A 27,969-nucleotide genomic window follows, 5' to 3' on the forward strand; every position below is an offset into this window, starting at 1 on the left:
CGGGCCGGGGGGCGGTCTCATCACCGGGTGTGGCTGGGCGCCGCCCCCCCACGAAGGCTCCCAAAACCTTCCGGCTCTTCCTCGACGGCCCAACAAGCCCAGCGGACACAGCAGAGCAGCTCCACCCAACTAGGGCAGGTAAGTTCAGACGTGGCGGCCGCCAACGCAGCTCTGCGTCTCTTTTTCTCCACTCTCTAACGAAACTGCGGGATCCTCCCGGACTCGCTTTCTGCCAAGTTCTGTCCCTGGGGTGTCCCGTGGGTTTGGGGCAGGTGGGTCGGAGCAGCCTCAGCGACAAAGCCCCCTAGACGGGAGTGGCCGCAAAAAGCTACGTCGGGTAGGCTTCTTCGCCAAAGCTTCAAGGCGCGTCGAGGAGTCCCAGGCTTGGGGGGTGAGGAGGACGCGGAGGAGAAGAGGCTTGCAGAGATGAAATTGATGGAGGGGGATGTTGCGGGGGGGGAGGGCTCTAAATGTGGAAGACAAGACAAGTCCACGCACCCGGACCAGGGCGGGGATGGACTCCGCGTTTGGGTACTTCCGAGGCAGCATCCCCCGTCGGGTTTTTCAGAGCTGGGGCGGAGAAACTCGATCCTTTCCTAGCTTTCTGCGGAGTGGGACCCACCTGGAAGTTTAAGTCCCCCTTGGCCAAGCTGAGTCCGCTGGGAGTTTTAGCCCAAAAGACATGCAGGGACCCAAATTGGCAGCTCGAGGTGATTGGCTTTTTTCTGTTTCGCTTCCCAACTTAGGAGGGCGTTTGGGGGCTCCTTCCAAGCCCAGCAGTGGCAGATGGGGTCCTGTGTGTGTGTGTGTCTAGGCTGCTAGCCTCTCCTCCAATTTTGCATCTGGTCATGCATGCCAGATGGCTAGGCGGTTTGCGCGTAGCTTCTGGGGGCAGCGAGGAGTTCATTAAGGGGAATAATGAGAGCCTGACCTCCACCTTTCAGTGGCTGTCCTTTGGACAGGCTCTGGGATCCTCAGCAGGGGTTGCAGGGGGGAGTGAAACGAAGATTGGCAGGTGAACTCATCTCTCTCTCACTCTCTCTTTCGGAAGACGCTCTTCTTGCTCTCCAGCAACAAGGCGAAGGGGGAGATTGTGAAACTAAGCTCTGATACGCAATAGCTCTGGGGCTCTGCTGGATTTGGCAGCCCTTGCCCCATGTGGCGTTGCAATATGTGGTACATAGAGTGCACTTGGCTTCTTCTCAAAGGGTGACTCTCCTCTTGGCTAACGTTCGTCATGTTTCCGAGCAAAGGAAGCTGCCTGATTAGAAACCAAGGCTGCCCACGCACCACGTCTTTAAAGCGCACACCCACCCAAGAAAAGAACCATGGGAACTGTAGTTTGTTCAGGGTGCTGGGAGTTGTAGTTCTAGGAGGGGTAGGCTACAGTTCCCAGGATTTGGGGGTAGGGAGTTGCTTTAAATGTATGAAATGTACGCGTTGTCCCATCTAATTGGACCGTTGATCCATCTGACTCCATACTGTCAATTGATAGTGGCTCTCTGGTGTTTTCAAGGCAATTCGTGGGCAGAGTTAACCTGTGGAACTCCCTCCCACAGGAGGCAGTGACTTTGATGGCTTTAAAAAGAGACGAATTCATGGAGGAGAGGGCTGTTGGGGACTACTAGCCAGGATGCCTGACCCGCTGGGAGCCTGAGGGCCCCATTCCTGCCTCTCTCCACCTGGCCCATGGCGGGGCCTTTCAGGCTTCATAAGAACTGCTGCTGCTGCCCAGCAAGGACTGGGGTATTTGAGGGGGGGGAGTTTTTGCTGTTATTGATATTAGTTTTTTGTATCATTATGTGGAAATTGTTCAGTTTGGTTATGCAGTTTTTTGACGTGTTCTGCCTGGCTTTCAACTTGAACTTAGCCTGATCTTTTATTCCCCTTCCTTCCCTCCCCCTCTCCTTTTTATGACGATTACCCGCTCTGGGATCCCACAGCTAATTCTCCCCTGGTCTCCTCACTGGCCCAAATAGGACTAACATAGCCAGCTAGCCCTGGAGATCATCTAATGCTTATTGGATGGGTTTCCCCCATGAATTGATTTTTGAATTCTGAGTTTATTGATGTTCAAATTTTATACTGTATTTTATGCTTTTTTGTTGTTGCATCAATTAAGTGTTTAAAATTTGTTGTTAGCTGCCCTGAGCCCGGTTTTCTGAACCGGGAAGGGCGGGGTATAAATAAAAAATTATTATTATTTATATTTATGACTACTTTGCTATGTTTGTAACTATGAAAATCTTTTCGTATTGTAAGCTGCCTTGAGCATTGGTTTAACTGTGGAAAGGCGGCATACAAATAAAAGGATGATGATGATGATGATGCCTGTGCTTCCTCCCCTTTTGGAGACAGCAATGTTTCTGAATCCCAGCTGCTGGAAACCAGAGGAGGGGGGAGAGTTGCTCTTGTGGTCAGATCCTGCCTTGGGTTTCCCACAGGCATCTTGTTGGCCACTGTGAGAACAGGATGCTGGGCTAGATGGGCCATTGGCCTGATCCAGCAGCCTCTTCTTCCATAGGTGTCCAGTGATCACACCTGGGACCTTCTGTGTGCAAACCTACCTGTGTGCTACGCAGTCTTAGAAACTCGGATATATAACCTAGGTGCCAAATGGCTCCTGAAACCAGGGTTACAGTCGCCAAAACTGAATGTCTAGATGCCATTTTTGGGCCAAGGGGACTTTTTGATTCCTGAAATTCGTTCTGATTGTGCAGATAAAACAGAACTTACAGAATTCTACAGGATGAGGTATGAAAATGGTCTAGATTCGAGGATCCCCAGGCATGCACCTCCAGATGGTGGAGAGGTCAGGCACCATCCTTGCACTCAGGCATCCCCACTTGGTTGCAAGCGTCTGATAGCAAAATGCACCTGGCAAATTTCGAACGCTGCTGCTCTGGCCTTTAGCCCAAGGTTGAGCCTTAGAAATTCACATTGATGAGCAGAAGCTGAGCAACGAAGGAACCCGTTTTCTTGAAGCACAGCCTCCTACCCATTGTAATTCTTGTCGGTTTCCCCCCGTTTGTGGGCTGAGGGAAAGGTCCTGCTCCTTGGAAAACCAACCCCCAAATAAGTATGTGCAGAGGGAAGCTGAGTCATATGTGATTTCCGAAGGAGCCTTGTGCAACAGAAACCTTTTCTCCTGAGCTGCCTTTTGTAATCTCTTCCAAGCATTCGCAATTGTGCTGCTGTGAATCGTTCCAGTTCTGTCCACCCCGTTTTTGTAACCAAGGCAGGCAGCAGGTGCCTTGTGTTCTGAAAGACAGTTTTGTCCAGCCCTGGCTTGACTTGAGAAATGTCCAAATTCTGCGGGTCATCAGTTCAAGGGTGAAACAAAATCTGAATGCCTCTGGTTACCAAACAGGCTGAACAGCTTAGGGCAGCGGCTCCCAAATGTTTTCATGCCGCCACCCCCTTGGTTCCGTAAACTCAACCCCAGTGCCCCTTAACCTATAACAAGCAGTATTGAAATTAGTAGTTTGCACGACCCATTAAGGAAGGTGATGTTATGGATTGGTTGGACGCAGGAGAAGGGTGGGAGGCACCAGCTGGGGAACCCCCCCCCCAAGGGAAGAAGGCTCAGAGCCCGGGGAGTGTTGGTGGGACAACAATGTCATAAGAGGAAGAAGAGGAAGCTGACGGGGGGGGGGAGGAAGTGTTGGAAGCTGAAAGGGTAACAGGGCTTAGTGAGCAGGAAGAGGCTGTGACAGAGAGCAGTCAAGGACCAGAGGCAGAAGTCAAAGCTGAAGAGGAGGGAGGCCAAAAGGCTGAGAAGATGCAGGCTGCTGAAGATGCCATGGGGTCCCACCCACTGCTGTGGCCAGCTCTCCCAGTACCATCAGAGGTATGAAGAGGGAGAAGCAAAGACAGACATGCTAGCATAGTCTCAGATTGCTTGGGGGAAACCCTGGAGAAGGAGGAGCTTTAGGGAGCAATGGAAAGGCAGAGACCTTCAGTCCTCACAACTGTTTCATTAGGCTGAGATTTACTGGGAAGAGTTGCTGTGCTTCCTAGGCCTGAGCTGTTTTATTTCCTTGAATAAAGAATGAAGCTCACTGACGCTTTGTGAGTTACCGTTCACCTGCTTCCAACACCCACCCTGACAGATAACAACACAATAAAATTTAAAGAAGTAAAAATAAATTGCATGTTTATTCAAAATCCAAACTATTTATTGTAATTAATTCAACGACATTAATGAACTTGATCCAGTGACACCAGCTTTTCAGAGTCTGGTAGTCATTTGCACATCCAGTGCCCCCCACTTGCCTCTTAGTCTGCCCCCCCACAAGTATTCCCGCTGCCCCCCAAGGGGTGGTACTACCCAGTTTGGAAACCACTGGCTTAGAAGAAGGAAGGAAAGTCTTGATGGGGGCTCCATTCAAAATTGGGGTGCCTCCACCAAAATTAGCAGCTTGGAAGTGGTTCCATGGAGGGTTTTTGAAAAATGAATTGGTTGCTAGTGAGTAGCGGTCATGAAAGTTGTTTTTCTCAATAGCTGTTTTATTTTTAAAGGACATTCAAATCTTCCTGTTGCATATTCAAGGATGTGGCAATTTTCTGTGTTGCAAATCACAGAACAGTTTGAGAAAGTTGAGACTTCAGTACCCAGATTATATTTGTTAGCAAAGAATTCCTTCTCTGAACTTTATTTTTGGGTGGAACTTTTCCAGTACAGTGGTACCTCGGGTTACATACGCTTCAGGTTACATACGCTTCAGGTTACAGACTCCGCTAACCCAGAAATAGTACCTCGGGTTACGAACTTTGCTTCAGGATGAGAACAGAAATCGTGCTCCAGCAGCAAGGCAGCAGCAGGAGGCCCCATTAGCTAAAGTGGTGCTTCAGGTTAAGAACAGTTTCAGGTTAAGAACGGACCTCTGGAACGAATTAAGTACCTAACCAGTGGTACCACTTTACAGTAAGTGTGGACGGAACACAGCCTATGAAAAGCTACAACAATTAAAAATGCAGCCAATTTAGCTTGGATACGGTAGAGTACTGAACTGCGAAACCTTCAAGCTGTAATTATTTTCGTTAGCCATAATTCTGTAATGCTCTTGGTGAAAGGGGGGGGCAGGAGCTTGGGACTGAGAGAGAGAGAGATAAAACTTTATTCGCATTAGCCAATGGCCACAGCAACAGTAAAACATTACAGTATATGCGGAAAAGGAAATTTGATATAAAAGCACAAATTAAAGTCCCGAATCAGCAGTCAGTTAGTGGCCCTTATTCTGATTGCCCCTGCTATGCACCTAGCAACCTTTGCTGTTATCTGCTCATTTTGATCTGATAGAAGAAAGGACATTGTGGCAGTGGTTGAGCGCCCTGGGATGGCTAGTACGAGTGGGGTGATGATCTTGTTCCGCAGGTCTTTGTAGAGAGTACAGGACAGGAGGATGTGTGCTGCTGTTTCGGTGCTACCGTCTCCACAAGGGCAAAGACGTTTCTCAGGCGGGATCTTTTGGAACCGACCCTCAAGTACCGCAGATGGCAAAACATCCCGTCTTGCAAGTGTAAAAGCACGTCTGCATTTTGGGATAATACGTTTGTGCAGATATGGGGTTGGGACTGAGATGTAAGGTTGGCATATCTCATCTGTGGGCGGGAACACAGAGGGTGCTGCTTGAAACTGAGTCATGCCGTTGGCCCATCTATCTTAGTATTACCCACACTGACTGGCAGCAGTTGTGCAGAGATTTTGGCCAGGGCCTCTTCCAAGCCCTTCCCGGAGATGTCGGGGATTAAACCCAGGACTTTCTGCCATGAATGCTTGAGTTGAGATTCTTGCATTTCAGGGGGTTGGACTAGATGACCCTCGGGTACCCCTTCCAACTCTACAGTTCTATGCTTCTTCATCAGAAACAGATGCTCTGCAGACCCACAGCTGGACACAACCAGCACTGGAGTCCTGTTCCTTTTCCTCCTTGGTCTTGTCTTTTTGCTGCTGAGCTGTGATTGGCATAGCTAGTTGAAGGCAAGCTCTGTCTGTGCCCAGCTTGGCCCCGAGTGGATCTGCTGTCATCTGAGACTCGGAGGCTATCCTGGCACTTGTGCCAGTTCTGCGTTCGCTGATAGGCCTGCATTCATGCTGCTCTGAAAGCTCCTTTTGTGTCTTGGGTGCCTGGGATATTAATGCTGTGTTTTAAAAACAAGAATGATTCCCACCCCCGCTGCCGCCGCTCATCCACTTCCCGAAAATGAGCTTTCCCGGAAATGCGGGTGATGGGGAACATGTTTGTGAGGGACGCAGTTAGGAGGGCATTGCCGCTAATCAGTAGGGGCTGCGGTCCACATCCACAGCTGTGATTCCTTTTGGGGCATCTCAGGCAGTGTTAGAAATTAGCCAGGCGCCAGGTGCATTTTGAGACTGGCAGGGGTCCAATTGCGACCGTGCGGAGATGTCTAAATGCCAAGTTGGCAGTGGACATCTCCATTTGGCTGGCTCCTCCAGCTTTCTTTCTTTTTTTATAAAATATTTTTTATTGATCAATTTCCACATAACAAATTATCAAACCATACATTGTTTTCCCCCCTCTTCCCCCCCACCCCCCCAACCAAGGACTTCCCTCAGCTCCTCTCCCTGATTTCTTTTCACATATTTCCTCTGCATCTTATAAAATTGTACATATCCTTACCTATCTATTCATCATGTTATCAACCAATAAATTTATGGATTTATTTAACCAGTGTGTAGTGTAGTGGTTAATAGCGGTGGACTTGTAATCTGGTGATCCGGGTTCACTTCCCCGCTCCTCCCCATGCAGCTGCTGGGTGACCTTCGGCTAGTCACACTTCTTTAAGTCTCTCAGCCCCACTCACCTCACAGAGTGTTTGTTGTGGGGGAGGAAGGGAAAGGAGAATGTTAGCCACTTTGAGACTCCTTCGGGTAGTGATAAAGCAGGATATCAAATCCAAACTCTTCTTCTTCATCATCATCTTGGTGTGGTCTGATTGCACAAATTGTGCAGGCTCCAATACCGCTCACTTTTGGAAGACTTGCAGCATTTCAAGAAGCTTCTAAATACACCATCAGACCAGTGGTAGGGGCACCTCTGGCTTGTGGGTCAAACGTGGCCTGTCAGGTCTCCCCCTTTGGCCTGCGTGTAGTGGACTCAGAGCGGTGGACTCATAATCTGGTGAACCGGGTTCGCTTCCCCGCTCCTCCACATGCAGCTGCTGGGTGACCTTGGGCCAGTCACACTTCTCTGAAGTCTCTCAGCCCCACTCACCTCACAGCGTGTTTGTTGTGGGGGAGGAAGGGAAAGGAGAATGTTAGCCGCTTTGAGACTCCTTCGGGTAGTGATAAAGTGGGATATCAAATCCAAATCCAAAGCTCTGGATGCTTATTCAAAACCTGCCAAGGAGTCCAATTCATTTTGTTGTCTTTTTAGATCTTTTGTAAAAAGTTCCCATTCCTCCTTAAAGTAACAGTTGTCCTTGTCTTGCAACTTCTAAGTCAGCTTGACCAGTTCTGCATAATTCATCAATTTCTCTTGCCACTGATCTTTCGTCGGGGTTTCCTCATTCTTCCAGCCTTGTGCTGTCAAGACTCTTGCCGCTGTTGTAGCATACATAAATAAATTCTTTGTATGTTTAAAGGATTTAAAGAAGTCCTCCAGGTTACTTAAGCAGGTCACCAGAAGAGCTTACAGCTTCCTTGACGGTCGGACCCGCTATGGGTCTTGCCTGCTCAATCTGCTGGAGCCTGTCTTCACATACAGAGGAGTCCCTAACTCAGTTAGGGTTTGAGACCCATCAGCTCCCCTCACCTGGTTTAGCCAGCTAGTTGAAGAAATGTGCAGTGGGGGGGGGCAAGGGTAGACAAACTACCCCAGAAGGAGCACAATGTGTCCCCTGCCAGAGGTACTACCTCTCCCCTAACACCCCATAAGAGCTTTAGTAAAGGTAAAGGGACCCCTGACCATTAGGTCCAGTCATGGCCGACTCTGGGGTTGCGGCGCTCATCTCGCTTTATTGGCCGAGGGAGCTGGCGTACAGCTTCCGGGTCATGTGGCCAGCATGACTAAGCCGCTTCTGGCGAACCAGAGCAGCACACGGAAACGCCGTTTACCTTCCTGCCAGAGCTGTACCTATTTATCTACTTGCACTTTGACATTCTTTCGAACTGCTAGGTTGGCAGGAGCAGGGACCGAGCAACGGGAGCTCACCCTGTCGTGGGGATTCGAACCGCCAACCTTCTGATCGGCAAGCCATAGGCTCTGTGGTTTAACCCACAGTGCCACCTGCGTCCCTTCCATAAGAGCTTTACACTGATTTAAATGTAAAAAAAGCAGCCTTTGCCAATGTGCTGGCTGGGGCTGATGAGAACTTTAGTCGTATTATTATTATTATTATTATTATTATTAGGGCTTTTCGAAACCTGGAACTCACCAGAACTCAGTTCCGGCACTTCTGAGGTGGGTACCATTGCCATTAAAAGAGTTCATGGTGAGTTCTGGCACCTCTTTTTCTAGAAAAATAGCTATTATTGTTAAATTTGTATACCGCCCTTCATCTAAAGATCACAGGGCGGTTCACAACATAAAAATACAAAATGAGAACACGAAATACATAATAAAACACAAGCAAACCGATAACCCCCATTCCCACAAACACATTTAAAAGGGCAGAGGATGTTAGTCATCTCAAGCTTGGATTATAAAGAAACATTTTTGCCTGGCCCTTAAAGATAAAGTTATCTAAGCAGCTCTGGGAGATGAACCTTTGCTCTCCTTTAACTGCCTCTTTCGCAGCTGTGAAGGCTGGGGCAAGGCTGCATGGGTTAATGATCAATCACGTTATCAATGGGGCAGATCCTGCATCTTGCTACTGGCCTGGGTGTGGCTCCCCTTGGCCAAAGTTATCATATGACGTCCTCATGACTTTTGCTCATGACGAGGGCGAAGGAACAGCTCTGCGTCAAAAGAGTTTCCCCGTATCTCAGGGGTGGGGAATGTTTTTGGCCCACCCGGGCAGATCTTTAGCTTTCCCCCCACCCACAGGCCAACTTTGACAGCTGGGATGAGTCACCTACCGGCCAGTCACTGGTTGTCATGACGATGTCAGGTGACTGATAGGTGAGCGATCCCGCCCACCTGTTAGAAGTTGATCCATGCGGGTAGCACTCTGCTCACAAGCTAATGAAGGGAAGCTTCAGCCCTGATCCCTGCAGTGATTTGCGTTGCTAGCAGATTCCACACACGGAACATGCTGGCAGAACAGTACCCAGCAGGATTAAACCTTCTCCATTGGCTGATGGGCAGGTGGGTGTGTTATCACTTCCCCCAAACGTTCAGCTGCTTCTTTCCAAGTCTTCCTCTGAGCGAGTCTTTCAGAGATGAGTTGCGTGTTGAGCACGGGGGCTTTTTAGTGGTGGCCCCTGAATTCTCACTTGGTCTCGAATTCTCTTTCAATGCCGTACAAAGTCCCTCTCCCCATATCCTCTGATACTTAAGGTGTTTATATACTCAGTGTTTCTAAGTGGCCTATATGCCAATAAACCATGCTGGGAACAAAGCAATTAAAAAAATCTCCATAAAACCCAACGGAAGCCTGAACGCTGCCTTTAAAACACCTGGAGGAAAGTCCATCAGGGAGGGGGTTTATCTAATCTCAGTTGGGAAGAAATTATTTTATTTACAAACTGCACCTTTTGCCTTATTCTTCTAGGCCTGTTGACACTTGGGCTGCTTCAGTCTGGTTCTGTAATTTTATTTTAATCCCCCCCTCCATATAACTGTACAATAAACTACACATTGTAACATTTCCAGTTAAACGGAAGGGCAGGATATCTTAATATGATTATTCAGGAAGCTGCCTTCACTATGTCAGGCACTTTATCCATTTATCTCAGCTCTTTCTATGCTGACTTCCTGGCGGCTTTCCAGGGGTTTAAATAAGGGCGTCTCTGAGCCCCACCTCGTGATTTCTGTGGGGCTTGAACCCGGGACCTTCTGGGCACAGGGCGGTTGCTCTGCCCTTGAGCTACAGGCTATTCCCTTGTGTTTTCACTCCTGGGTTTGCTAGGGTTTGAAGGATTGGATTTTTAAATCTATTACATCTTTTCCCCCCAAAATAATTTTTATTAAGTTTTCCATCTTTGTCATATTCACATTTTGTACGTTAATCTATAGTTTAATACATCACTCTAACAGAAAATCGACCTCCTTCCCTCCCTCTTTCTGACTTTCAAACATCATTCTGAGTTCTTGGCATTTCTATAATTACTTTTTTACCATCAGCGCGACAAACTGTTTCAAAAGGACTGGAACAGATTTATATTTTATATGAAAGAAAACTGCAAACATCTGAAAACATTTGTAGGTTTGAAATGAAATGTTTTGTAATGTAAATATAAGGAATCTGATTTACCAATAATAAAATCTATTACATTTTAACAGATTTGTGAGATCCCAGAGAGGACTTGCTTAATTAAGAGGTACCTAATCGATACAGCAAATAAATGATAAGTAACTTGGTTTGGAACCATGGTTTTTTAAAAAGGATGGTTGTCTCTTCCATGTGAGCTGCTTTCCTGTTCAGGTCCTTGGTGAAGGCTGTTCAGCAGGATGGAGAAGAGGCACGTCTGCTTTGCATACCCGTCTAGCCCCCAGAGTACCATTTTCCTATGTTATTGTTTGCTTATGAACCACAGAATCATCCAGTTGGAAGGGACCCCAAGGGTCATCTAGCCCAACCCCCCCTGTGACGCAGGAATATTTTGGCCCAAGGCTCAAACCCAGGACTCTGCGATTTAGTCTCATGCTCTCTCTCAGTTGAGCTATTCCAGCTGGCTCTCCTTTATATCCCACCTTTCCGCCTCTCACCAATAAGAAATGGTGGTGGTCACCAACTTGGGTGGCTTCAAAAGAGGATTGGGCAGTTTTGTGGAGGAGAAAACTATTGATGGCTACTACCCAGGATGTCTGGGATGCGGGTGGCGCTGTGGGTTAAACCACAGAGCCTAGGACTTGCTGATCAGAAGGTCGGCGGTTCGAATCCCCGCGACAGGGTGAGCTCCCGTTGCTCAGTCCCTTCTCCTGCTAACCTAGCAGTTCGAAAGCACATCAAAGTGCAAGTAGATAAATAGGTACCACTCCGGAAGGAAGGTAAACGGCATTTCCGTGCGCTGCTCTGGTTCACCAGAAGCGGCTTAGTCATGCTGGCCACATGACCCGGAAGCTGTACGCCGGCTCCCTCAGCCAGTAAAGCGAGCTGAGCACTGCAACCCCAGAGTCGGTCACGACTGGACCTAATGGTCAGGGGTCCCTTTACCTTTACCTGTACCCAGGATGTCTAAGCTCTGCCTCCATAGCTGGAGGAAGCAATACTTCTGAATAACAATTGCAGGAAACCACAGGAGGGGAGAGAGCTCTTGTGCTTTGGGTTCTGCTTCTAGTCTTCCCATTGAGGCATCTGATTGGCCGCATCAAGAAGAGGATGCTGAGCTAAAGTAGCCATTGGGTGGATCCAACAGGCTCTTCTTATGTTCTTAAGTTAGTGAGGACAGGTGTAGGGACTTTCCACCGTAAGCAGGCAGATGGAGCAAGAGAAACTGCAAGTAGCAATATGTGTGAACTGTACAAATAGTTTTTTGTACTATTTTTTTGAAGCGTTCAGGCTTCCGTTGGGTTTTATGGTGATTTTTTTAATTGCTTTGTTCCCAGCACGGTTTATTGGCATGTGGGCCACTTGGAAACACTGAGTATATAAATGCCTTAAGTACTGGAGGATATGGGGAGAGGGACTTTGTACAGCATTGAAAGAGAATTTGACACCAAGCGAGAATTGAGGAACCACCACTAAAAAGCCCCCATGCTCAACACGCAGCTCATCTCTGAAAACAGTTTTTGCACTTGCAGTTACTGTGGGGGGTGACCGGCCCCTGCCTGAATGAAATGATTGTCTTGATGAGAGCCTGATTTGGAGGAAACATATGTCCAACAGCAAAAACGAAACCCACGATTTTCACTTTGAGGAACAGGCAGCGAGGAGAGGCTGGGGCAGTTTTTTTATTTCTGGGGTGGGTTGCTCATTTGGACCTTGGTTGGTGGCCTGTTTCTTTGGCCCATTCTTTAAAACTTCGCTTCGGGGAATTCCAGCTTCCTTCTCGAATCTTCTGCTTTGTATCTTACTGGGAGAAGTGATTCTTTTATAGCTGCTCGATAAATTGCTTCAGAGAGGCAAGAGTGTGTGATGTCTGAGCATTTGGGTTCCTGTCAATCATGGCTGGATTTGCATGCCAAATGGATGGCATCCTTGAGGCATCCGGCAATATCTAGTTGCCAATTCCCTCTCTGTTTTCCTTGTTGTGACACGCTGCCTCTGGGAGGCTCCTTTAGCTACCTGGGAACCTGGAAACAATTGTGCCTGACTCTGGATTGCTCTCCTGCAGAAATGTTTCTCCTTTTAAGATAACCATGCAAATGCCCACCACTTTATGAATGACGCTTTTCTCTTCGGCTTCCTTCTTGTTCTGTACTGCATTGATAACCAAACTTCATTCCATGCACCCAGGTGTGGCCTGTGATACCTTTTCACCCGAGCCACACCTGCTTGCCCAACACCTGATGTCACAGTCGATGCCAGTCTGAAAACCTGGCTCAGCCCAAGGAAGGTGTGTAGGCATTTTGGATTGGCCAAGACAGCAAAATCCTACGCCAAGTGCTTTCTTGAGGGCTTAACACGGCACTTTAACCACAAAGGTCTTGCAAAGAAATGTCTGATGTCAGGTGACTGACAGCTCTGTTTGCCTGTCAGATTCGATCCACAAGCTGAGGGGAGGGCAGTAACCAATGTGGCTCAATCCTGTTCCCCACTCCTGCATGAGAATTTTCACAAGGCTGTCTTGGTGTGAGCTCTGTTCTCATGCTTCGCAAAGTTTGGCGAAGGTGCAATGAACCATGCATTTCTGCCACTTCCTCTTCAGGTCTGAGTCATGGCGGCTATTGCGGATACCTGTAGTTAGCACTTCCTGATTCAGGGACTTGTGATGAGATAGGATGCTTTTTGTTGGGGACTGCGGGAGGGAGAGAACGAGAGAGTCAAACACAGATGCTTTTGACATTACAAAAAAAAACACACCAGGAACTAATTGAAGTGTAGGTGGGTTCCTACGAGGCAAGACACAGCGATAACAGCAAGAACTTTTATTGAACTACATAACTGGGAAACGGGCAAAGCAACTGCTTATATACATTCCTGAAAGCCTGGGCCACTCCCACTCCCCCCGTGATTGGCTGTCTAAACTTCCAAGCTGCGAATCGCGACTCCGAGTTCAAGGGCCAATGGCAGAGGCCCAAATCAGAAATGTTCTGTGACTGGACACCACGTATCGAATCAGAACACATGAGCTCAGAATTCTTAGTCCAGACTCAAGCTCAGGCAGACACACTGAATACATAACACCTAGGTAAAGGTAAAGTTACCCCTGACCATTAGGTCCAGTTGTGGACGACTCTGGGGTTGTGGCGCTCATCTCGCTTTATTGGCCGAGGGAGCCGGCGTCCAGCTTCCGGGTCATGTGGCCAGCATGACTAAGCCGCTTCTGGCGAACCAGAGCAGCACACGGAAATGCTGTTTACCTTCCCGCTGGAGTGGTACCTATTTATCTACTTGCACTTTGACGTGCTTTCGAACTGCTAGGTTGACAGGAGCAGGGACCAAGCAACGGGAGCTCACTCCGTCACGGGAATTCGAACTGCCAACCTTCTGATCGGCAAGTCCTAGGCTCTGTGGTTTAACCCACAGCGCCACCCGCGTCCCAGTATATAACACCTAGTTTTTATTAAAGATTTTCTTATGTTGGTTGCAATTGCTCCTGGGTGTTGTTTGGCCTGTGCACGCTTGGGAATCCTCCAGCAGCCTTTGCAGATGTTTTGGACTACAACTCCCATCAGGCTGGTGGGATTTGTCGTCCGAAATGTCTGGTGTGCACCACGTTGGCATAGGCTATTCTACAGCCTTTGCTCGTCCCTTGCAAGTCGAGCGAAGATGTGTTTCATTCCGGTTCAGCTGGAACATGGAATTCCCTCTCCTCTCGATTGCCGGAAATGTTGTCCAGCCACTGCGCTGGGCTTCTGACACTTCCGTGACAGCTAGCAACTTAATGAAAGGTGAGGTTTTCAGGAATCTGGGTGCTCCAGGATTGCATCATACACTACCAACCTCGTCTAAGAGTTCTGCCCTTATTTCCTTGAAAGGACAGTTTCCTAGGTGGAGGCTGGTTTCATGCTAATAAAAGCCTCAGGAACATGACTGTAGGAAACTTGCCTTCTCAAATGTTCCATGAGGTCTGGCTGGTGTAGGTATGACCGACTTGACTTTTAATTCCAGAATGTGACATCACCAGAAAGCTGTAAAGGTAGGTCAAGTTGTACAAAAATGCCCTGGGCTAAGCTAGCTTTTCATTTACTTCTCTCTCTCTCTCTCTCTCTCTCTCTCTCTCTCTCTCTCTGCAAATTTGAGGAAAGAAAGAAAGAAAGACAAAACATCAGAGTACAATAAATCTGCATCCATCTTAATTTACACATACAGATTAATTTGCGCATTCCAAATCAGTATCCAAACAAAGTTGGTGTTAATAGAAAATGTGTTCAAATATAACAAGGGCATTATTGTACAGTGGTACCTCGGGTTACATATGCTTCAGGTTACATACGCTTCAGGTTACATACGCTTCAGGTTACATATGCTTCAGGTTACATACGCTTCAGGTTACATACGCTTCAGGTTACAGACTCCGCTAACCCAGAAATAGTAACTCAGGTTAAGAACTTTGCTTCAGGATGAGAACAGAAATTGTGCTCCGGCGGCGCAGCGGCAGCAGGAGGGGCCCATGAGCTAAAGTGGTGCTTCAGGTTAAGAACAATTTCAGGTTAAGAACGGACCTCCAGAACGAATTAAGTACTTAACCTGAGGCACCACTGTATTTTCAGCTGATGAAGACTAGCACAAAACAGTAGCATCATTTCGGAAACACTGTGCTTGAGACTTTTGGGATGTCTTCCGTTGGAACTTTTGAAAAACATTTGAGAAAACCTTACTTTTGAGACTTTTGAGACGTCTCTTGTTGAAACCTTTGAATAACCATTGTGAGACTGACCTTTGACGCCTACCTTGAACACATGGCTTGACGTTCTGCGCCACTAGTCTGTTACATTGTATATATGAACTCCAATAGATTTATTTCTACCTTTTGAATGATACCATTATTCTATTACATACTGTCAGAGCTGCCCTAAGTCCCAGCTCACAAAGGACCAACGCTGCTTCGTTGTTAAGTGTAAAAGTCTTTATTGAAGTTCAGTTTCACTTCCACAGCCGCAGCGCGCAGCCCTACGTCTCAAACTCTGGACCGCCGAAGCTCCATCTGAATCTCCTCCCCCCTGACACCAGTTTAAGACTCTAGCCTTGCTCCACCTCTTCCTTTGTTCTTTCCTCCTCTGGGTCCGCCTGTCCGTCGGGGTCTCGCCCTTCCTAGACTCTTCTGACGCTGAGTCCCCTGAATCTTCCCCCTCCCTCCGGCGGGCTTTAGGACCTGGTTCCCAATCCGGGTTTCCTGCTGTCCCGCGCGCCTGTACATTTGAATTTGGCGCGCGCGCCCAGCCTGCCACCTTCCTTCTGACCGTTACACTGCTGCTGTCACTGCTCCCCCCTTCGGGGAGGCTAGCTGGAACTGACCTCCCCTCCGTTTCCCCACTTTCCGATGAAGGCGTGGTCAGCCCTGACTCATCTTCTCTCCCCGCTGGAGGAGACGCTGGTCCTGACACATGTGACTCTTCCCCCCCACTACGCTCTGGTGGGGAAGCTGGTCCTGATCCCCCGCTGCTGCTTTGGGAGTCCCCGCTGGCCCCTTGCTTCTGGTGCGTCCCCCCTGGGACCCCCCTTGCCCTGACCATCGGCGCCCCCTTCTGGGAATCTTCTGATTCGCTGGAGAAGCTCATGGAATCTCTCGGGTCACTGTCATACTCCCCTACGCTGCCCTCGGATTCCTCCCCTTCGCTCTCCATTTCCTCTCTCCCCTGTGCTTCTGCTCCTGAGCCCCTGACACATATGATTTAACAGTTATTAGCCTACGTGTTGTGTCTATATTTCTGTGATCGGCCGTGGACTCAGCAGGATTGTGAATGTCCCCAAAGAGGAACCGCTAGCCAGAAACTGATGGAGAGGAACCTGAAAGCTTGATGCTTCAGCTGTCTCCTTCTTTCCATGTTCACTTTCTAGTCCGATGACATTGTCAAAGTGGAAGGAACTCTTCAGTTCCTCTCTTGCACCTTCCTTGTGTTATAAGAAAAAAACTGCCCCCTTTCCCTTATGGGGTATCTAAGAGCCAGTATAGAGTCCTTAAGTGGGTTCCTTATTGGTAGGAGAAAATAACAGAGGCCAACCAGAGAATATTGAGAAGCAAAGCAGCTAGTAAGCCTGATCTTTATTAAACTGTTGCAACAGGGTCCTTACTCACCACAAGCAGGAAAGAGGAGGAACCCAGAACAATGGTGCGCAAGCCCTTATATAGACTTTGGAAACAAAATAAAAAAAAAAATTCCTTCCAGTAGCACCTTCGAGACCAACTAAGTTTGTTATTGGTATGAGCTTTCGTGTGCATGCACACTTCTTCAGATACCACAAAATACCACCAATAATTATTTCCTAATAGAGTCGTAGCTTGGTTTTCGAACAGCTTAGTTCTCAAACATTTTGGCTCCTGAACGCCGCAAACCCGGAAGTGAATGTTCCAGTTTGTGAACTATTTTTGGAAGCCAAACGTCCGATGGGGCTTCAGTGGCTTTTGATTGGCTGCAGGAGCTTCCGGCAGCCAATCAAAAGCTGCACTTTGGTTTCCGAATGTTTTGGAAGTCGAATGGACTTCCGGAACGGATTCCATTCGACTTCCAAGGTACAACTGTACTGAAGATATTGCTTGGTCACAGTTATAGTTAACACTTTTCTTTTTATTGAGCTATACATCTTACTGACTTTTTGCATCTGCATTTTCAAAAAAATCTGTAAACAATAATTGAGCATCAGATCGCATGTGAGGATGTCAAGTTGCTTAACACTGGGGGGGGGGGTTGGTTTGTGGCCTTGTTTCTTCTTGCCTAATTTTTGGCACATGAAGTCCCAGAACCACTGAGAAAGATCCCAAGTGTGTTTGTGTTAATATTTCCAGTAACACTTCCAAGAATTATGGGAAACAAAGAAAGAGAGGGGGGGAGGAAGCAGCATAGATAACCGTAAAATCTGATGCAGGCAGAGTCATCAGAGTGGAGAGTTCTCTGGCTTCCATCAGTTCTAAGAATAAAACCGCAAGTAAATCATTGCATGCACATCTGCCACGGCTGGCTAGATGCTAATCGCTTATCTGGCCTCTCCTGGCAAAACATCTCTATTCAGTGGTTGCATTTGAGCGCTGCCCTATGAAATTCTACGGGCTCGTTTTAGAGCTTTGGGTTCAGAATCCCTGACAAGTGAGGCTGGCAAAAAACATTTCAGTTTGCACTGCTCCTGGTCAGTGCTAGGAAACTCAGATCCAGTGGTACCTCGGTTTTTGAACATCTTGGAAGTCAAACGTTTTGGTTTTCGAAGGTCGAAAACCCAGAAGTAACTGTTTCCGTTTCCGAACGCTTTTTGGAAGTCGAACATACCATGCGGCTTCCTTATTGAGTTTTCCGGAAGTAAATGCTTTGGTTTTCGAATGTTTCGGAAGTTGAACGGTCTTCCGGAGCAGATTACTTTTGAAAACCGAGGTACCACTGTATAGGCCAGGCACCAAATGGCTTTTTAAACCAGGGTTGCAGTCGCCAAAATGCAGGGGCGTCTTGCCCACAGAGGCAAGTGGTGTGGGGTGCCAGGGCGCCAAGTTCTGGAGGGCGACAGGGAAGAGGTGGAGGCTGGGCGCGGCGCCTCCCGGCATCAACTCACTGCCCTCGCCCACCTCTGCCATGCTGTGCCGAAGCAGTGCCAGTTAGGCAAACCATTGCACAAGTGCTATAAAACAGGCAAAATGTACCCCACTTTTATTTTCAGAAATGTAATGGGTTTATACCAGCTGCCATTCAGATTTTTCAAGCTGAAGTGTTATCTCAGCTACTTTTTAGGATCCCAATATGGATGGAGGACGCAGGTGGCACTGTGGGTTAAACCACAGAGCCTATGACTTGCTGATCAGAAGGTCAGTGGTTCGAATCCCCGCGACGGGGTGAGCTCCCATTCCTCGGTCCCTGCTCCTCCCAACCTAGCAGTTCGAAAGCACGTCAAATGCAAGTAGATAAATAGGTACCGCTCTGGCAGGAAGGTAAACGGCGCTTCCGTGCGCTGCTTTGGTTTCACCAGAAGCGGCTTAGTCATGCTGGCCACATGACCCGGAAGCTGTACGCCAGCTCCCTCGGCCAGTAAAGCAAGATGAGTGCCGCAATCCCAGAGTCATCCGCGACTGGACCTAATGGTCAGGGGTCCCTTTACCTTTATATAATAGTGATTTAGCCTGTCCTCGGGCTCCCAAATTCAATCAAGTATGAGACAATGTGTACAGAATGAGGTATACACATGATGAGCGTGGACTAGCACTATAAAATACTGACTTCATTGCCATTTCCGTTCCCAACCACCGAGTCTGCTTTCTGACTTACTTAAGGACTCCTATAAATCCAGATGGCTCCAACTCATACACAGCAAAATTCAATTTATTGGTGTTGACTTGGAATTATTGTGTAATTCTAGTGAGCAGTACATTTATTGCAATATCCAAATTAGATAAGGGATATTGAAAAACAGAACATTGAGTCAGCTGTAAATCAAATCTGCTCCCCCAAGTTCTATGGTTTTAATACAACCAATAACAGGATGACTCAAAGTTAATAATGTATTTTTCCATGTACAAGATACCCCCATGTATAAGATGCCCCCTATTTTGGGGGACTCCTAATTGAGAAAATGGGTGGAGATTGTATCCGTGTATAAGACGACCCACAATTTTGAACATAATTTTTAAATTAAAAAAACCTAGTCTTATACACAGAAAAGTATGGTAATTCCAGTCCAACGCAGGGCATTTATGTTAGCTGAACGTTTCTCCCTCAGCTTTTGTTAAGGGCAGATATTTAAACATCCCTAGAAATGATAGACATTGTGGAAGTTATTTGAATATGCCAGACACAGTAGAACATATTCTTTTCTACTGTCCACTATACAACCAGCTACGTAAACACGTGTTATTCCCATTTTGGGGTAGTTTAACATCATGGCACAATGAAGATATCAAACTCTACCTATCTGATATTAAACTGGAGGTCGCTGAGTTTCTGTCAATAGTAACTCCTATTGGCACCATTTAGCCGGCAAGACACTCCCATGACAGTTTCTGTTACTATATGTCTTATACGGCTGCTTCTTTGTATATATATATATTTTAAAATGTTGCATATGGATGTTTTAAGATGGTCTACATCTGTAGTGCCTAATAAAGGTTTGGAGGAAGAAAAGAAAATTTAAAAAAACAGAGAGAAGTGAGGCTGGTATCTCTGACATATGCTTTTTAATAAGATGCATTTGTGCCATCAAAGCAGCTTGAATATACTGGCAATTTCTTAGAGAGATGCTAAATGCGTACTGTAAAAAAAAAAAGAGGCCTTTTCAGCCTGCATGTATAAATTATATATATGCAATGTCTACAACACGGAAGTTTATGCTTCACTGCAGGCCAGGTAGGTGGAAGAGTATCTTTGGAAGGATAATAGAGCTGTTCCCTGAGCAAACACACCAGCTTGGACAGGAAGCCTGCATCCTCTTATCGTACTGTGTACTCTGGGTTGCTGAAAGCATCTGGGTGCCATCTGCATTATTTATTCCTCGCTCCGCCTGGCTGTGCTCTGCAAACCCCCTTTTCACATTTGGAAGCCGGAACGGCCGAGGACTTAAACCACCTGCAGGCGCCTTGCCAGGCCAAGCGGTGAGACTTGTTCTTTTTGTTCCACCTCCCGGAAACGGCTGAGCCTGCTTCCCAGATAAAGAAACACTGGATGTTTATTTGGTTACATGTGGTTCTGAAGGGAATGGCGCCCTTTACATTTAAGTACAGTGGTACCTTGGGTTAAGTACCTAATTCGTTCCGGAGGTCTGTACTTAACCTGAAACTGTTCTTAACCTGAAGCCCCACTTTAGCTAATGGGGCCTCCCACTGCCACCGCGCCGCCATGTTCTCATCCTGAAGCAAAGTTCTTAACCTGAAGCACTATTTCTGGGTTAGTGGAGTCTGTAACCTGAAGCGTATGTAACCTGAGGTACCATTGTATTTTAAAGATTCAATGGTTAAAAATAAACCTGCCGCTTCATTTGATTGTGGGGTCCTTTGGTTGGTGGGAAGAAACCCATTTTGGTTTACTAATACAGCCGGTTAAACATTACAGCTTTTAAGATCATTTGTTTGTATGTGGATTTACAGTGGACGCTCGACTTGAGAACGTGATCCATGCGGGAGACACGTTCGCAACCTGCAGCGTTCGCAACCCTCAGCGCTGCATCTGCGCATGCGCAGGTTGTGATTTGGTGCTTCTGCGCATGTGCAAAGCACTGAAGCCTGGAAGTAACCCATTCCGGTACCTCCGGGTTTGGCGTGGTGCGCAACCCGAAAACGCACAACCTGAAGCGTCTGTAATCCGAGGTATGACTATATTATATCAGAGATGGCCAACTCCCAAGAGACTGTGTGATCTACTCAGAGTTAAAAACTGACAGTGATCAACCCGCTTTTTGGGGGTTCAGGTCAAAGTTGTTTTTTAGGAACAAAGGCGGCCTGTTTTTTAGGGGAGCCAAAGTTGTTGAGCCAGTGAGCTACCAGTGTTCAACTGGTAGTGATCTACTGGTAGGCCACAATCTACCTGTTGGACATGCCTGTACAGTGGTACCTCGGGTTACATACACTTCAGGTTACATACACTTCAGGTTACAGACTCCACTAACCCAGAAATAGTACCTCGGGTTAAGAACTTTGCTTCAGGATGAGAACAGAAATTTTGCTCCAGTGGCCCAGTGGCAGCAGGAGGCCTCATTAACTAAAGTGGTACCTCAGGTTAAGAACAGTTTCAGGTAAAGAACGGACCTCCGGAACGAATTAAGCACTTAACCCGAGGTACCACTGTATTATATAATCAGCGAGGCGGGGGGGGGGGCTGTCTTGTCATCTGGGCAGCCCAGGACCTCCATACGCATTGCCCAGCTTTGTGCCCCATGCAAGTCACTCTGGTGCTGCTGACACAGGGTTTTCCCATAAAGAGATCCATATTCTCTCTCCCAGTTCTTCCCACAACACATTTTCACTCTGCTTATGGCACCATGGGGTCTTCTGGCCTGCATGTGTGATCTGATCTCTTGAAGGCTTGTGGCTCCAACCTGCTCCATCTTGTGGTTTTTTTTTCCTACGTGGGTTTTGTGGGTAGTATTGCACATGTAGCTGTTGGGTAGTGATGGTAAGATATACTTGCAGATAAAATACCAGTGAACTGATGAGCAATAAAAGAACCCGCTGATCCCAAAGACAGCTCTATGCTTTGCGCAGCTGGATGGGGAAATCTGTTGCCGCAAGTTTGCTTACGCAGCCATTTGGTCTTTCTGGAGAAAGATTGGCCTAATGCAGGATGCGGCCATGCAAAGGTTGTGGTTGGCTATTAGCTGGAAGTGGAAAGTCATATTTTTCTCTGGGTTAACCACTGGATGTTGAAGTTCTGAATCTCCCATAGACAGCTAGACAGCTGTTCAACATCTCAAGAGCGAGTGTCTGTTGTTAATTGCATTTCGACCCCACCTTTCCCTCCAAAGGAGTACAGGGCTTTCTCCCCTCCTACAACAACCCTGTGAGGTAGGTTAAGAGGCTGTGACTGACTCCAAGGTCACCCAGTCAGCTTCAGGACTGAGTGGGGATTTGAACCCTGATCTCCCAAGTCCTGGTCCGACACTCTAACCACTAAACCACACTGGCTCCCTAGAGTCCTTCTACTATGGGGCTGCTCTATAAATTAAGTAGGCAAATAGGGAAAGCCAAATGTCACTCAGAGAAGGCTCTGAAACATTTTCCTGAAAGCTTGAATTTGTTTTATTTTGGATTGTTTCCTTTGATGTTTAAATGTGTTGTAAAGTGCTCTGAGATTTTTTCTTTAAAATATAAAATGGTATAGAAATGAAATCAACAGCAACAAAACCACTGCAGGAAAACATGGTGCCTTCCGTTGTGGTGACCACAACCTAGGTTTAAGATGGCATCTAGCGATTAGCTTATACATACGACCAGGCGTCCCCAAACTCAGCCCTCCAGCTGTTTTGGGACTACAATCCCCATCATCCCTGACCACTGGTCCTGTTAGCTAGGGATGATGGGAGTTGTAGTCCCAGAACATCTGGAGGGCCGAGTTTGGGGGTGCCTGCGTATGACTTTCTAGCCCTGGTTGTGTCCCTCCAGATGCTGTTGGACTCCCAACTCCCATCAGCCCCAGTCAGCATGGCCAGTGGCCAGAGATGATGGGGCAACATCTGGAGAGCCACAGGCTCCCTTTCCTGGGTCTAGTAGGCCAGGAATGCATTCACTTTTAAGAGTCTTATCAGAACAGGAGAAATCTCTTCTATTCCTTTTGGGATACTTCTCACTATGATTGGTAGTACATTCACACATTGCCTTTCCAGCAGGCAGATGAAGGCGGTTCTCTGCCCCTCCCTTTCCCCCCTTTTATCCTCAAAACAACCCAGTGAGGTAGATTAGGCTGGGAGACTGTAACTGGTCACCCGGCGAGTCCGTCTCCTTCCTGTTGGCACCCACAGTTTCTAGGTGTTATGTACTGAGTTGAATAGGATCCAAACTGCAGCAGTCTGATTGGTCCTAGAACAATAGGATAGGATCCAAAAGGCAGCAGTCTGATTGGTCCTAGAACAATGCAGCAGTATGATTGGTTGGCAGGAACTACCCAATCATGCTCCAGATAGAAGTGAATCCACAACCTGATTGGCTTACAGTAGAATTCCGGAATTAGCCAATCATGTGCAGCTCATTGTGTAAATAATGTATATAAAGCAGATACTTTGAGGGGACTTTCATTCATTCCTCCTCACCACTATGAGCTGAATAAAGAGCATGAAATCACTTTGCGACTCTGAGTATATTTCACTAGGCTTTTTGAATGCGGTTAAAAAATAATAATCTTTTGTTTATGGCTTTTTCTGCAGAGCTACTGTACAAAGTACCACTCTGTTTAGTTTATCAGAATTAACAAAGGCAGCAGCATTAACAATGATGTCAAAAGCAAGTTAAGAACATGACTATTTTTAGCTGGCCTTAAAATTAATGCTGCTGCCTTTGTTCCTTCTGATTATTCAGAGGCCTCTGAACAGTTTCTGGGACTCACAATTGAGGAGACTGTGGTTGTGCCTAAGCTCCTGATTGCAGGTTTCCCATCTTTCAGGTTTCCCATTGTGACAGCACCATTGGTCATTGTGACAGCAGGTAGGCCTTTGGCCTGGTCCAGCATGGCTTGTCTGATTTTATTTATATTTATTTTATTTCTATACCCGAAGGTCTCAGGGCGGTTCACCTGTTCTTCAGACCACCTTCTTCCTCTATCCGTATCTCCCTTTAATTCTGAAGTTCCTTCTTTCAGTTAAGACAACCAGTGGAGGATAAGACAAATGGCTACTAAGCACGACACCTACATTCTATGCCCACCTCGCTGGTGGTGTCACCACTAGGGGCTGCCTAGTTGGTGCTGATGCATAACAGGGCCTTTTTGGTGGTGGCTCCCCCTTTGTGGAGCATATCTGTGACTGTATCTGAATGGATTGAGGAAATGTGGTCCATGGTAACTATGACTGAGCTAAAAGAATACATATAAACCAGCCCAAGATTTATGAAAAAATGGACATTTTTTGTAATGTTTTGGAACAAGAAGATCAGTGATAACTTTACCAATATCCAACAATTCTGCAGTGATTGTGGTTTTTAAGCAATCCTTGGTTTTATCTGCATGCTGCCTTGAATCCCATCAGGGGAAAAGGTGGAGAATGGATGAATGAATAAATGAACGAACGAATACTTTCTGCTGCTTTCAACCTGTAAAAACATTTCTTTATGCTCTTCATTTTATTTAATAATATATCTATATATGAAAGATAAGCTTTTAACACTAGCTTATGTTTAGAATACTTTTTTTAAAAAATGTGTGTTTTTGATGCATTTGCATCCTTTGGGACAAAGGGCGAGATATTGAGGAAATAATAACATGCATGCCTTTCCATTTTCTGTCTCCCAGAAAAATGGATCCATCCGCTCCTGGCTTTCAGGGGGCCCAGCCTCCTCCTTACACCGAGACAACCGGCATCCATTCTGCTCCGTACCCCCAGCCCTATCCCGTCCCAGGGCCTGGGCCTGGACCAAATATGAAAGGCCAACAGGCACCGCCATATGGCATGCAACCTGGAGTCACAGGAGGTCCCCAACCAGGTAAGCCTTCAACTGCACCATCTTGGTCCACTTACACCCCACTTTCCTTCCGTCTGGAAGATTGAAGGCTATAAATATAAGGTCCCCCTGGTACCCTCTGAGCAGAACTGGAGCCCCCTCTAAATCTACAGCACTACGATACCTCTTTAAACAGCCATTCCCAAGGAATCCTGGGAAGTGTAGTTTGTTGAGGGTGCTGGGAGTTGTTCGGGGGCCCTTGTTCCCCTCACAGAGCTATGGTTCCCTGGGAAGGGGGATTGGTGTTCAAAGCTCTCTGGGAACTGTAGCTCCATAAGGGGAACAAGGGCCTCTGAAGAACTCCCAGCACCCTCAACAAACTACACTTCCCAGGATTCCTTGGGCGGAGTCGTGGCTGTTTAAAGAAGTAGCTTTCAAGAACTGGACTGAGGAGGAATGGTGGAGACCGCCCTCCCCTCCTGAACCTTCCCGAGAAGAGGAGGGCAGTATAGATTCAGAACAGTGGTTTGCAGAAGGTCATAGTTCAGAGGCTGCAGAGGGGAGAATCTGGGAAATATTGGGAGAGGGGCAGGAGGAAGAAGAAGCACCAGGGACGAGACAGCTGACAAACTCAGTGTCTCTTGAAAGCATTCCTGACCCCTCACTCTCCCAGGACCCGGCAGGCATTGAGAGTAGGAGAACAGAAAACTCAGAGGCAGAAAGCACAGATCAACTGACGCAGGGATGATGTAGAATAGGAGAGATGGAGGGAGTGGGACTTTACTTGGAGCAACGCCATTGTTTAAGAGAGATGACATTTCTACGTCTCTCTCTGTGAATATTGAATACAGTGGTACCTTGGTTCTCTAACTTAATCCATTTGACTTCTGAAACCATTCGAAAACCAAGGTGCGGCTTCCGATTGGCTGCAGGAGCTTCCTGCACCCAAGCAGAAGCCGCGTCGGATGTTCAGCTTCCGAAAAACGTTCAAAAACCGGAACACACACTTCCGAGTTTGTGGCGTTTGGGAGCCGATTTGTTTGGGAGCCAAGCCGTTTTGAGTACCAAGGTACCACTGCAAAAGACTCGGTAAGAACTCTTCTTGTTTCTCTACTTGGCTGCCACTGTGGGAGGGATAGGATTCCTTGAAGCCTGACAGTAGCGTAGAGCTTTAAACACACAGTGCAAACGGAACCCCAGGCCTTTATAGCATCAGCATGTGCCCCTCAGACTGAGCCCCATAACCCTCCAGGCACGGTTGGATTGCAGCTCCCATCATGGTCTCTGACCCTCGCCCAGGCTGAGCTGCAGCCTAGCAACATCCCCTGTTCCCTTCTTGGGAATTCAGCCATGTTGGCATCTGAAAGCCAGCAGCCGAGACAGAAGAGGAAGCCTCTTGCATCTTCCTTGAGATGGTTCGTTTTGATTTCCCATTGGGGTGGCTTTTCTCCCGGCGGATCTGAGCTTTTGGCTAGCCAGACAGCAATTTGCAAGGCACTTTCGCCCGGGTGTTGAGGAAGAGGGAGTCTGAGGTTGAGCAGGAAAGGAGTGTGACCCTCTCGCCCTTGTCTCTTTGCCTCCTCTGCTGCCCCAGTTACTGTTCAGACGGTTTACGTCCAGGCACCGCTGGTCTTCCATGACCGTCCCGTCCAGATGAACTGCCCTGCGTGTCAAAAAACCATTTTGACGCGCCTCTCGTACACCTCTGGGGCGCTGACCTGGCTGGCTTGTGGCGGCCTCTTCCTGGTGGGGTAAGTAGGTCCTTGTCAGTTGCCTTTCTATGCTGATCTCTTGTATGCATTAAGCTGGGGGCTGCTGAGCTGTGACCATTGGGCATGCTGGCTGTGGCCGATGGGAGATAGGAGCCTCGCAGTTTCTTGGGAGGGCCGCAGGTTGGCTGCTCCCACATTACATCGGGGGAACATTCACAACCAACATGATGATGATGATGATGATGATGATGATGCATATATCAACCACCTTCTCCAAGAAGCTCCAAGTGGCGTATGTGGGCTCTCCCACTCCTCATGTAACGTCTACAACAACCCTGTTAGGCCCAGAGGGAGTTACTCGCTCAGGGTCACCCAGTGAGCTTCACAGAATCTTGGGAGTTGTTGGGGTAGAAGGGGTCCCATTTGAGGGGATGCCAGGAAACAGGGAATTAAGTTCACATGTGGTGGGGGTGTAAATATGTACAATTTTTTTGGCAAAGGGTGTTTAAGGAGAATACAGAAATCACTGGGTTAAAGCTGACCAAAAGTCCAGAGGTAGTACTATTATCAGTTTACAATGGGGTGGAAGGTTCGCAGGCTATGAAGGCCTCGCTCACAGATTCATTGACAGCTGCACGAATTATGATAGCCAGGAAGTGGAAGGGGAAAGCAGAATATAAAATGGAAGAATGGTATAAAGAGGTGTGGGATATACAGTGGTACCTCGGGCTACAGACACTTCAGGTTACAGACGCTTCAGGTTACAGACTCCGCTAACCCAGAAATAGTACCTCGGGTTAAGAACTTTGCTTCAGGATGAGAACAGAAATCGTGCTCCGGCGGCGCAGCAGCAGCAGGAGGTCCCATCAGCTAAAGACCAGGGATGCTTGTACGCACGGAAGTTTGCATAGATGCTCCATCCACAGAACAGGAGTAAGATGTGATGGTGCTGTATTGCACTAGGAAACTGCCTTGAGCTGAGCCGGAAGGTCCTTTCCCCCTTGCTCAGTATTGGTAACACCTGTAGCCGTGTTACTGATCTTATCCGGAAACGGCAGTCACGGAGTACCTGGGGCAAGAGTCTGTGTTCTGAAGGCTGCCTGCTTTCTCTCGACAGGTGTGTCGCCGGCTGCTGCCTCATCCCCTTCTGCGTGGATTCGCTTCAAGATGTTGACCACTACTGTCCCAGCTGCAACGCTCTTGTTGGCACCTACAGGCGTCTCTGAGCAACATTAGGCACATGCTTTTTTAAAATATATGCTTTTTTCCCTTTTCTGGAGTTCATGGAAATAATTTTTTCCGCTGTGCCTTTTTTTGCCTCTGAAGATTTGGGTGCAAGAAGAACCTTTGGCCAAGAAGTGGGATGTTTATCCAGCCTCACGTCCAACAAGTGTATGTTCTTTCCTGCAAAAAGCATGCCTGCACCGTCCACGGAAAAGTGTTGAACTAGTGCAGCATCTTAATTCATCTTTGTGCTTTGGCACTGTCCCACATTCTCCTCTTTTTGGCACTGAGAGGAAGCGTTGCAATTGGAAACCTCAATGATATTTCTCTCTCTCTCTCTCTGTTTGTGTGTGTAAATTGCTAAGGCCTTTTATGCAGCCTCAAGACACACTTGGTTCCAAAATTCTCTCTCCCTGGGGAATGTTGATGAGATCCCTGTGGAAAAATAAATCCCGTTTTTTTAAAGGTAGCTTCTAACAAAATGAGGCACTTCAGGGCTTCTGTAGCAACTGATTTCAAGTTGGTGGCCAGGTTTTTTTAATTTTATTTTGCAGGGGCCCTCAGAAACTCAGGTTGCCTCTTCAACTT

At 47.5% G+C, this 27,969-nt stretch overlaps 1 protein-coding gene across 1 annotated transcript; it reads left to right on the forward strand.

The window, feature by feature from the left end:
• Positions 1 to 3: 3 nt before the first annotated feature.
• On the forward strand, positions 4 to 27,909 carry LITAF (lipopolysaccharide induced TNF factor). Its single transcript, XM_053365092.1, has 4 exons — positions 4 to 138; positions 24,297 to 24,487; positions 26,040 to 26,196; positions 27,275 to 27,909. The coding sequence occupies exons 2-4, from the start codon at positions 24,301 to 24,303 to the stop codon at positions 27,381 to 27,383; spliced, it is 453 nt and encodes a 150-aa protein (XP_053221067.1). The 5' UTR covers positions 4 to 138; positions 24,297 to 24,300; the 3' UTR covers positions 27,384 to 27,909.
• Positions 27,910 to 27,969: the final 60 nt, after the last annotated feature.

Source organism: Podarcis raffonei, chromosome 14 (genome assembly GCF_027172205.1).
Source record: "Podarcis raffonei isolate rPodRaf1 chromosome 14, rPodRaf1.pri, whole genome shotgun sequence".
NCBI classification, from domain to species: domain Eukaryota; kingdom Metazoa; phylum Chordata; class Lepidosauria; order Squamata; family Lacertidae; genus Podarcis; species Podarcis raffonei.